Source organism: Mus caroli, unplaced genomic scaffold (assembly GCF_978045245.1).
Source record: "Mus caroli unplaced genomic scaffold, Mus_caroli_1 scaffold_1, whole genome shotgun sequence".
In the NCBI taxonomy this organism is placed as follows: domain Eukaryota; kingdom Metazoa; phylum Chordata; class Mammalia; order Rodentia; family Muridae; genus Mus; species Mus caroli.
Genome location: NW_028227256.1, coordinates 124,777,586 through 124,789,708, shown reverse-complemented (window position 1 = coordinate 124,789,708; position 12,123 = coordinate 124,777,586). Strand labels below are relative to the sequence as shown.

The 12,123-nt window shown below is 44.1% G+C and overlaps 2 protein-coding genes across 9 annotated transcripts in view; both read right to left on the bottom strand.

The window, feature by feature from the left end:
- The window catches only part of Ubxn4 (UBX domain protein 4), a 38,816-nt gene extending 34,218 nt beyond the window's left edge, over nt 1-4,598 (bottom strand). The window contains exon 1 of one of the 2 annotated variants that reach the window (XM_029477786.2): nt 4,181-4,598. In XM_029477786.2, coding sequence (XP_029333646.1) covers nt 4,181-4,262 — 82 coding nt within the window. In that variant the 5' untranslated portion in view covers nt 4,263-4,598. The remainder of the gene's footprint in view (nt 1-4,180) is intronic. The other variant, XM_021159713.3, reaches the window with a different exon arrangement.
- A 5,981-nt stretch (nt 4,599-10,579) lies between these two features.
- R3hdm1 (R3H domain containing 1) overlaps nt 10,580-12,123 on the bottom strand; it is a 134,685-nt gene continuing 133,141 nt past the window's right edge. For all 7 annotated transcript variants that reach the window (XM_021171515.1, XM_021171767.2, XM_085840795.1 and 4 more), the window contains one exon: nt 10,580-11,919. In XM_021171515.1, coding sequence (XP_021027174.1) covers nt 11,558-11,919 — 362 coding nt within the window. In that variant the 3' untranslated portion in view covers nt 10,580-11,557. The remainder of the gene's footprint in view (nt 11,920-12,123) is intronic.

Here is a 12,123-nt window from a genome sequence, read left to right as displayed (position 1 = left end):
ATTCATATAAATAAATCTTTAAGGAAAAAAAAATGACTTCATGAAATAAAGACTTGCCTAAACATTTTCTCTGAAATAATTATTTTTAAAAGATATTTTATGTATGTGTGGGCTTATGTGTGTGTATGTGTATCACATATGCATAGGAGGCTGTGGGGTCTTCACAAGAGGCATTAGATCCCTAAACCGGAAATAGTAGATGGTTGTGAGCTGCCTGCCATATGGATGCAGAATTCAGGTCCTTTGCAAGAGCAGTAAATGCTCTTAACTTCTGAGGCATTTCTCTAACCCCTATATGTATGCATGTATGTGTGTGTGTGTGTGTGTGTGTGTGTGCGCGTGCGCGCGAGCATGTGCACCCTTTACTCTCCTATGTTTTTGGCCTGGAATACTTGTAGCCCTGGCTGTCCTGGAACTCACTCTGTAGACCTGTAATACCAGTATTTTAGAAGCAGAGCCAGGAGGACTACAGCAAGTTTCAGGCCAGCCTGGTTTGCAACACACTTTTGTTTTGTTTTGTTTTTCAAGACAGGGTTTCTCTGTGTAGCCCTGGCTGTCCTGGAACTCACTCTGTAGACCAGGCTGGCCTTGAACTCAGAAATCTGCCTGCCGCTGCCTCTGCCTCTGCCTCCCGAGTGCTGGGATTAAAGGCGTGTGTTTAAGTTGAATTTTTTAAGGTTGGTATATAATTGATGGGATCTCCTATCAAAGAAAATTTAAAGTTCTCATATATAATCTGTGGCCTTGAGTGAATAGCTACGACTATTATACAATATGAAATCCTGTGAACTTATTTAAAATATCTTGAGGATTCTGTGGTTTGTGTGTGTGTGTGTGGTGTGTGTGTGAGATTTGGTGAGAGTGGTGGGTGTGTGTGGTTTGATTCTAACATTCTAAGGTGTGAACTCTGTAGACAGCAATGTCATGTCTGATGTCAAGAGATTGGCGCTCCCTCCCTGTTAGGTGCTACCTGTTGAGTGCTGCTGCTCTATGAGCTCAGTGTCTCTGTATTTCTAGAGTAAATACTTTGTGTTAGGATGACCTAGCTAAAACTCTAGAAAAGCTGTCTGCATTTTGAAAGAGGGTAACAGACAGACTCCACTGTCCATCCCTAACAGGATTTCTGCAAATGTTCAATAGTTGCTGATATGCTAAACATACATAATACTAGGTCACCGCAGTAAGGTTAACTGAGGAATATATATATGCATAACGCTCTATAAAGTATAAGACTTCAATTACTTCTACAGCTTTCCAATATTTGTTAATCAGATTTAGTATTTTAGACTAGGGTGTAGTTCATTTACTAGTGGGGTAGAGCAACTACCTGGCATAAATAAAACCCCAGGTTTAGACCTACCCATAAAGGGGAAAATTTTTGGAACTTTTATTGTTTTTTGGGAACATTTAGGTACCATCAATTGGCTGTCTTGGAACTTAGTAGACCAGGCTGGTCTTGAACACATAGAGATCTGACTGCCTCTGCCCGGCAAATGCTGGTGAGTACCATCACACAGCCCCTCTCCCCCTCTCTTGAGACAAGGTTTCTCTGTGTAGCCCTGGCTGTCTTTTAACTCCCTCTATAGATCAGGCTGGCCTCAAACTCAGAGATCCACTAGCCTCTGCCTCCTAGTGCTGGGACTAGAGGTGTGTGCCACTCCTGCTCAGCTGTTTATTTTCTTTTTCCCTTAAAAAACAAAAATGTCCCTGTCTCGAAAAACCTAAAAAAAAAAAAAAAAAAACAAAAAAAAACAAAAAAAAACAAAAATGTCACCGGGCGTGGTGGCACACGCCTTTAATCCCAGCACTCGGAAGGTAGAGGCAGGCAGATTTCTGAGTTCAAGGCCAGCCTGGTCTACAAAGTGAGTTCTAGGACAGCCAGGGCTACACAGAGAAACCCTGTCTAGAAAAACAAAAACAAAACAAAACAAAAAACCCCACCAAACCCGGGGCTGGCGAGATGGCTCAGCGGGTAAGAGCAATGATTGCTCTTCCGAAGGTCCTGAGTTCAAATACCAGCAACCACATGGTGGCTCACAAACACCTGTAATGAGATCTGACCCCCTCTTCCGGTGCATCTGAAGTCAGCTACAGTGTACTTATGTATAATAATAAATAAATCTTTGGGCTGGAGCAAGCAGAGACTGAGCGAGCAGGGCTGACCAGAGTGATAGAGGTCCTAAAAATTTATTTCCCAACAACCATATGAAGGCTCACAATCATCTGTACAGCTACAGTGTACTCACACATATAAACAAATAAATCAAAAACAAAACAAACAAAAAACCCCAAAAATGTCAGATATGGTAGCACCCACCTATAATTCAAGCAGTTGGGGGTCTGAAGCAGAAAGATAACTGTGAGTTTGGGGCCAGCATACACTACAACGTAAGGGCCTACACACCTTTGATCCCAGTATTTGGGAGGTAGAGGAAGAGGTAGACTGATCTCTGTGAGTTCAAAGCCAGTCAAGGTTATAGTCAGACTCTGTACACTCAGCCCCAACACCGTAAAATGTAAAAATGTTAACCTGTTGTGGTTGCACACGTCTGTAATCACAACACTTGGGAGTAGAGAATCAGGATTTCAAGGTCAGCCTGGGCTATATGAAATCCTGTCTCAAAAAAACCAAACCAAACCAAACAAAATACCACACAAGAAACCCAAAAATCCTAGAAAACCAAGCAAACACAGTTTTTGTGAGCCTGGCCCAAGTTACTTACAACTTTGGACCTAAGTTGTTTAACTACAAAAACAAGACAATAAAACCACCTTTCCCCCCAGAACTATTGAAATTTTGTGTGGAACACAGTTTAAAATGTTATAAACTGCGGCTAGAGAGAGAGCTCAGTGGTTAAGAGTGCCAGCTGCTCTTTCAGATGACCTGAGTTCAATTTCTAACGTGAGTTCAATGTCATGTTCTTTCCATTTTCATGTGACTACTGTTCTTACTGGATTACAAGACTAATTTATTAATTTAATTTAAAGTATAATTCAATATAGCCTAAGTAATTTATGCTCTTCTAATTAACAGCAAGCATCAAGTTGAAAATTTAGCATAACAAAACAGACATTTAAAATTTAAAATGCTCAAATTCACATGTCAGTCTTTTTTTTTTTTTTCAGAGATGAACAAAGTTATAGAACTCTTAAAAGCCGTGGGTCAATTATGAGTAACTGTTACTGAACACAAGTGACTGAAGAAATGAATAGTTGTCACTTCAGATTAATAGTTGTCACACAAACTGGCCCATGTATCAACAATGTACAAAACTATAGAAGCAGATGGTTGACTGTGGATATACAAGACTTCAGCAATAAAACAGGAGGCTATGGAACAAACTGATTTAGAGCAACATGGGGTAAATGAGTTAGCACATGTCTGGAAAACTACATTTTAGGTTAGAAGAGAGGAAGAATCAGGACTGAATATGTACTTTAAAAACTATGTTAAAAGTTAAAAAAAAAGGTCAACTTGTAATAATTATGGCACCTTAGAGTTCCCTCTGAGTACTATGATAAAAGAGTACCATCTGTGAGCTCAAGTTTATGTTTCGGGAACATTCTAAGACATCAGGTGGTTTCTTTGTGGCTTACCGATGACACAGCTTTCTTGACAGCTCACAACTTTCTAGACCTAGTCGTCTGCCTAGTGGCCTGTCCCAACCACACCCGCACACTAAGAATTAAAAGGTCCAAGCTGCCAGAAGAGGAGATCCCAGAGGACCAAGAAGGGGAACACCAGGGCTGGGGGTCTTGGGGGGGGGATCTGCCTGCGACAACCCGATTGCCAAGGCCTGCAGGGCGCGACTCCTCGCAGGGTTCAGAGATTGGGGACAGGGCCTGGACGCGCTTCCCACACAGATGCAGACAGGTCACGCCGGAGTCCCCAACAGACCCCAGAAGCACCAAGCGACACTGGGCCCGCCCGCGGCCTGGAGAGGCTTGGCGTCTGGGTCGGCCCCGCAGCGGAGCAAGCCTGGAGCCATATAAGAAAAAAAGCTGTACTGGCCGGGATAGGAGACGAGCGGCCCCGAAGAGACCGAGTGGACTGGGCGACAGGGTCTTAGGCTGTCTGAGCCCGGCCCACCGTAGCTCCTCCTGCCTAGCTCACTCGACGCTAACGAGAATCCAGAACAAGACCAAAGCGCCACCGTTCTCGGGCCCTCTCCCCAGTCACCTGCCACGAACACCACGAAGACCGCGCCGCTCCTCTTAGCAGACGCGATGGCCGCCGGGATGGCGCCCTGGAACCACAGCATCGTTCCCTTCAGGCCCAGGCCCTCGCTCCGTGTGTCGTCGCCGCGGTGCCACAGCCGACCCCGCCCTCCTGGTTCTCTGGCCTCGTGGCCCCGGCAACCACCGGCTAGTCCGGGCCCCGATCTGAGGACCCAGCTAGCCCGTATGCCCGACAGCCGCCCCCTGGGAACGCGCACCGGAGCGCGCTTGGCAAGAAAAGTACGCCCCTGTGTCACGTGACGACGACACTCCTCGTCAGGGGTCGCGCGCCCCGGTGCCTGGTCGGCTAGGTAAGTCCGTAAAGTGCGCGCCCCCGCGAAGCCTCGGGTTCCGACTCCAGGAAGTGGAAGGAAGTATCAGGAAGGATGACTAACCGCTACGGCACCTTGACGTGGTCTGCAGTGAGGCTTCCTGGGAATTGTAGTCTTCCGAGGCTTGTTTGTTAACTCGAGGAAAGGTAAACTGGTTTCGAAGCACGGCGAGAGTGAGCATGGTGAGCACATCAACGCTGTAAGAATAAATGCTAGGTATCGAGTTGCTGTCACCCTCTGACTTCTGCAAGCAATCTGCTCCACAAATAAACAAGCTTTACGGGGCTTGACCCGAAGCCTTTGGTTTTTGTTTAATTTGACCCTGTGAAAAAGATGGGATTCAGAGGGGCGTGGCAACCCATGCTTTTAATCCCAGCAATCTGAAAGCAGAGGCCTGCCTGCCTGTATGAAATGGACAGCTTAATCTACAAGGTGAGTTCCGCTGACTGTCAGGATTTGTACAGAGACCTTGAATAACAAACAAACAAACAAACAAAAACCAACCAACCAACCTACCAAAAACCCCAAACAAACAAAAGAAAAAGACCGGCTAGAGGCATAACGGTGTTCCTCCCCGCCCGCCTCCGCCTCCGCCCCCCCCCCCCCCCCCCCGTACCACATAGGCCCCTTACCTGAAGGGTAAGCAAAGTGGCAGAATGCTGGCTTTTGGCTATAATGTGCATTTACTAACTGGATCACATTGTAAAACATTCAGCCACTATGCTATGCTGTTGAAACAACTTATTTTTAATTCTGTGAAGACAATCCTCCTACCTGTACCATCCATTGTGTACCATCTTGGCTGGCTGTACTTAACTTGTATGAATATCATGTAAAGAAAATATTTCTGTTGTTTCCTTGAGTGATAGAGTAAAGAAAGTCTAAATAGAGTAGAATCAACTTGTGTATAGGCCAGTAAGAAAATAAATAACTATGTAAGGTTTATGGATGCATACGAAATCAAAATGGACGATAAAACATTTGCACAAGTTTCTAGTGTTTGGTTTCGGACTTGGGGACAAGGGACTGAGGTGCATATTTCCCACACCAAAGCAGAACTGGCCTCCAGGTTCTCCCAGCATCCCTCAGTCCATACCCTGCCTCCAACTTTGAACTTTCCAGTTCAGATATTTCTCTCTCTCTCTCTCTCTCTCCCCCTCTTTCTCTCTCATCTTTCTCTCTTTGCCCATTCCCACCCCCCCTTCTCTCTTACTATGTATCTTCCTCCACTAGCTGCTCCCCTCTCCCTGGTGGCAACTTCCTTGGCCTTGGTCCTTGGGGCCAGTGAACTCGCCGACCAAGAGCAGTTTCCCAAAAACCTGCCTTTAATATAATCTGGCTTAAATTGGCCAATTTCTCCTATCTTCCTTCAAATATATATATTTAACTACTTTGATATCCCTTTTCTGCTTCCAAGGCAGATACAAGTGAATAATACAAATCAGCATTAGTGGCAGGACGTGGAAACAGCTACCCCACTTCATGAGCACCTCCATTTATTACTAGCACAGCTCTGGACAATTAACCTCTGACAGTTCAGTTGTCTCACTAGTCAACTGGAGCCTTGGAGGGAACCTACCCTTTAGGCTATGTGATCACACAGAGACCCTTGTGAGTGTTTAGCAAGTACTTGTTACTTAAGTAGCAATTAAGTGCTTTACAGATGTTAGCTATTGTTTCTGAATGCCTGCCCCAAATCCTGTTTAAGAAAATTATGCATGTACTTTTCAGAATTCAAAGTTTTGCTGGATCATTTCTAAACTTAACCACTGAACAAACATTGTTGAGGTCTTAGTAAACAAAAGAAATAGGCAACCACCTCAAGGATTACATTCCTCTGACCAGCAGTAAAACATTAAGCAATAAATAGGGCAATTACTCCTGTAATTGCCACTGTAATAAATGGCAGAGAAGAAGAACTACAGGATGTTTTAACTTACACCAAGTCATTAATTATAGTTCACCAGGAATGCCTCATGAAGGGCTGAAAGGAACTGAAGAAGGTGGCTTTTTTTGTTTGTTTGTTTTTTTGTTTTTCGGAAACAGGGTTTCTCTGTATAGCCCTGGCTGTCCTGGAACTCACTTTGTAGACCAGGCTGTCCTGGAACTCAGAAATCCGCCTGCCTCTGCCTCCCGAGTGCTGGGATGCCACCACTGCCGGGCCTAGAAGTTGGCTTCTTGAAGTTCTGTTCTTTAAGTATGAACAGAGGGGCTCGGTAGAGATAGGCTCCATGTTCAAACACACACATTGCTCTTGCAGAGGACTTTTCAATTGTGAGTACCTACATTAGGTGGCTCACAACAGCCTATAATTTCATAAGCTCCTTTGGCCTCTGTGGACACCTGCATGCATGTGCACATATTACACACACACTATTAAGAACAATCACTTTTTTTTAGCTAAATTAACTGGAAAATGCAGGTAGAAAAGAATAAATGTTCTGGGAAGAGTTTGGTTTCCAGCACCGATCTCAGGCAGTTCATAGCCTCCAGCTCCGGCTAGGGAGTCCAGTACCTTCTGACCTCTGTGGGTACTCACACACACAGGCACATGAAAATAAAACTAATCTTAAAAAACAAGCATATCCAAACACAACCCCTGGAGCTGGAGTTATAGGTATTTCAGAGCTAACTGGTGTGGGTGCTGGGAACTTCAACTGCATGGTGGCAGGTGCCTTTAACTGATGAGCCATCTTCCTGGTCCAGGACTATCATTTTATTATAGTTATTTGAGAAAAGATACTTTCTATGTAGACCAGGCTGATGTAGAACTTTTGCTACCATCATGACTATCTTCTGAGAACAATTATAGGCTTGAGCCACCATGCCTGGTGTGAATTATTTTGAGTTTCAAGTGAAGTGTGTATACTGAGGTTAGAGGGCTCTACCTTTGATACATCTATATACCCCAGCCCAGAACTTTTTAAAAATTTTTCATTATTTAAGGTAGGTGTAAACTCGTACAGGTCAGAGGACAACTCAACTCTCTTCAATCACATGTATTCTGAATGGTATCTTTGGCAGCTCCCAGCATCACTCCTCTTGAACTGTAAGGTCAAAACTAGGAAACAATACAGAGCAATAAAGAATAACAATACAGGGCTGGAGAGATGGCTCAGTGGTTAAGAGCATTGACTTCTAGAGGTCCTGAGTTCAATTCCCAGCAACCACATAGTGGCTCACAACCATCTGTAATGGGATCTGATGCCCTCTTTTAGAATGTCTGAGGGCAGCTACAGTGTACTCACACACATAAAATAAGTAAATAATTAAAAAACAATGCAGAGCAGCTCCGAGGTGACTTACAGGTGGGTAGTATAATGGTGTGGGTACTCTGCAACAAAATTAGTGGGAATGACAGAGACTAGCACAAGGCTTCATCATAAATCATGTGTTCAGAATGGTATGAAGAGACCCAAATTGCTTTTTAATGAAAATGGTTTTCATAGGAAGTGAATTCAGATATTATATGATCCAATTCAAGTATGTTTTATAGTATAGGATAAACTGGCCTCTATTGTTCTAGCCACAACATATGCCTAGTTTTGTTTTATCTCTTTGAGAGTCTCAGAGGATATCCTTAATTCTGGATCCTTGTTATGTCCACCTTATGAGTGCTGGAATTATAGGTGTGTACTGTGGTGACCATATTTTATGTTTAATTTCTTCAAACTTCGTGGAATATAGCTTAGCTATATATCAATGGATTATTTTAAAAATTATATTTATCTCTTCATGTGTGTATGTATGTACTGCAATATGGGTAGCATGCCTGCCATGGTATTCAAGTGGAGGCCAGAGGAAGTTTGTTCTGTGACATTTCTGAGTTGTGAAGCCACTAGTCAGGGGTGGTGGTAGGTACCTTTAACTGATGAGTTATCTTGCTGGTTCAGGATTATTATTCTATTACTTTTGAGACAGTCTTACTTGTAGACCAGGCTGACCACCATCATGCCTGTCTCCTGAGAGCTGAGCCACTATGCTTGACTTGAATTATTTTGAGTCTCAAGTGAATTGTATATACAGAGGTTAGGAGTTTCTACCTGTTCTTTTGCCTTGTGACACCTGTATTTCAGTCTTCTCAAGTCTATGGTGACTTTACTTGGTGACCCAACTTGCCAAAGATAACCTTCTGATGCTTCTGCTTCCACCATTCAATGCTGAGATTATATGTGTATGCCATCATACCTGGTTTATGTGGTGCTGGGGATCAAACCTAGGGCTTTCCAAATGTTAGACAAGCATTGTACTGAGGTCCTCAACCTGGAGGACGCGTGCGTGCGTGCGTGCGTGCGTGCGTGCGTGCGTGCGTGCATGTGTGTATACAGGTCAGAAGGCAACTTGCAGGAATCATTTAGTCATGGGCCACAAGTTCACCACATGGGTCCTAGAAATGGAACTCCTGCCTCAACTCCCCAAGTGCTGTGATTACTGACATTCACTATGAACACATGGTTTAAGGCTTCCGTTAAAGAACTAAATTTGTTAAGTAACAAGAGAACTGAAACTTTACTTGGCTAATAATTTTATCTACTTAATGTTTCCTTTCTCCTTTCATAAAGAACTACTTTGATCACTTTTTAGTTTTCTGACTCAGGCTTTTCCATCATTCCCTTATGCCATTCTTTTTTTGTTTGTTTGTTTGTTTCAAGGCAGGGTTTCTCTGTATAGCCCAGGCTGTCCTGGAACTCAATTTGTAGACCAGGCTGGCCTTGAATTCAGAAATCCACCCGCCTCTGCCTCCCGAGTGCTGGGATTAAAGGCATGCCCCACTCCCTTATGCCATTCTTATTTCTATGCCAGGGGGGGGGGGGGAAATCAATCCAAAATGAATTGGTTTAGAAATAAGCCAGAAACATGCACTATGCTGCCCGACCTGATGGAGCATAGTGGGGTATTAAAATACAGCTGCAGCCAGGCAGTGGTGGCGCATACACCACTGTGGAGAGCCGTGCCATGAGCAATCGCCATTATAAGATGGTGCTGGCCTCCGCTGTGCCTAACTAGTAAACAAGCCTTGTACGCACAGTGAACTCACGCCTAGTCACTGCCCATCTCGGGGCGTAGTAATGGGGTGATGGGCGAGCAACGAATCAGGAGCTGACACGCCACATCAGGTGCTGAAACGCCATGGCTGAGGGCTATATAAGCAACGCCATTTTCCAGGGTCTGGGTCTTCCCTCCTGAAGAAGCAATAAAGCTTTTTGCTGCAGAAGATTCAGGTTGTCCGAGTGTGTTCTTGCCGGCGAGAATGATAGCTCGGGACACACCACCATCTTAGTATTTGGGAGGGAAAGGGAAGGGCAAAGGGAACTTCTGTTTGAGGCCAGCCTGGTCTACAGAGTGAGTTAGGACAGCCATAGCTACACAGAGTAACCCCATCTTGTAAAAGCCAAAACCCAAACCAAACCAAGCAAGCAAGCAGCTGCCATGTTTTATACTGGTGAAAACTGATGGGTTGAATGTGTGAATATAAGCCTTAGGTTTTCTTGTCAGATCTCAAGGCCTCAAGAATCCCAGATATGGGGCCATTGTTGGTTAGCTGGGTACTAGACCATGAAGAGTGCTGGCATACAGGGGTCAGACCATTTCCACAAAGAGCTTCTGCTGAGCCCCTTCTGAGGTCTCATTTTGACATTTTTCTGTTGCTGATGTGGAGAATTCAACTCAGCTGTTTTGTAGAATGTGCTGCCTTGAGTTACATCAAGCCCACAGGACTAATGGGTTTTAATCTGGGGTCTATTTCCTCGAGTCATAGGCCACAAGTTCTTCCATATTAGGATCAGGAAAAAAAAAAAATCTGAGAGGTCAGATTCTATTCTGTTGTCAGCTATGATGCTAATTATTCATCTTACTACTTTTGGCCTCATGGGAAAGCACACTGCTTTCTCACAGGAGAAGTCCATGTGGTAGGATCTCTCCTCCTGTGAGTGGGCTTTAGGGATTGATGTGCAGCCAGGGCTTTCACCCAATGGGACACCTTCGCAGTCCCTAAGGATGTTTCTAATAAAGAAAAGACAAAGTGGGTCTACATTTGTAAACATTTATTCTCTTGAACTGAAAAAGGCTTGCATCAGCACATTGTACAGCCTTGCAAAATTACACAGAAATTGAAAATAAGGTTCCTTGTTCATAAGTGCAATGAATCTTTGATGTCCAGTAATCCGCTGCAAACAATGAAAACAAAATTTAAACCACTTAAGAAGTTTTCAGCACTCGTCAAGTGCATTTCCTCAGGAGGACAAAATTTCCAAAGAGGACAATGCTGATGAGTGGCATTAGTTATTGGAAGGACACTTAAAAAAAAGTGGAGTAATTTTCCTGCCTAGGATGATTCCTGTATCTTTCTAACCTAAGTGGTTTGATTAGGAGGCATCGAGAACATAATTTACCTTACACTTAACGGCCACACTACCTAAATGAAGAAGAAGGACCCTGTTGGGGAGTTCTGGATTTCCTGGAAATTTTTCTGTGTTTAGCAATTCAGTGGAGGAGTAATTGTTTATTTGTGGGTCTCCATAGCACCCTCAGCACCCCCCAGAGGATAGTTTTGACATGGTTTTTGACTTGGTTATTCCACTCCTGCATTCTTTTTCTCTCAAAGTCTGAGTTGGTTCACACTGTGCTGGCTGCAAAAAGAAATACAGGTTGTAACTGGTTATAATCACTTTGAAGAATAATTTGCTGTACAATAGAGCTTTGGATCTGATACAAGAATTCAGAAATATAAAACAAAATAACTATAAAAGTTAGGAGGCATCTGAACAGCATTTCCTTAGAAACAGCTGCTAACTCTGAATCATTCCCGTGTGGATTCCTATAGACGCTGGGGTGAAATGGGTATCTTCCCCCTCCCTTTTCTGGGTCCCTGGACTTTCTTCCAAAAGCGGTAACATATGGCCAAACATCCCAGGAGTCTCTATATTACATACGCTCCACTTAACAAGCCAATCAGATGGGAGAGGGCAGGGAATTATAGAGTGAGGGGTCCAAAGGTAGCGGCTGGTTTACTGAGAACTTGCCCTTTCCAAAATGTGGAAATCGTAGTGCTTCTTGCTCATTCTCAGCTTAAACTTGTTCACTGAATGGATCTGTTTCTTCAGTGCACTCTGTGCAGCTGAAATGGAGGGGAACGTAGCTAGGACAGTGTACGTAGAGGCCAGGTCACTGGGTTTAGAGTGCTCAGGGTTGACAGTGTTATCCCCACTACCACAGCAGAGAGCGTGACGACGTAGCTGAGGCTGAGACTGGGGGTCCCGGAGCCATCGGATCTTGGCGCCAATTTTAAAGAGTTCCCCAAAGAGCTTCTCGGCTTCCACTCGAGTTATTCCGTCTGGTAGCTCTGTGATTTCCAAGACCTTGCCAACAACTAGCATGAAAAAGGTGAAAGAGTTAATGGACCAACTACTGCTGCCCCAGATGACACAGGAAACAACATTCTGACACAAACTCACAGCACAATTACTCCTTAAAATCATTCCAATTCAGCATTAAGTGTTGAGCTACTAATTCAAACTCTTTTCTTTTTCTTTAAGATTTATTTACTTCTATGTATATGAGTACACTGTAGCTG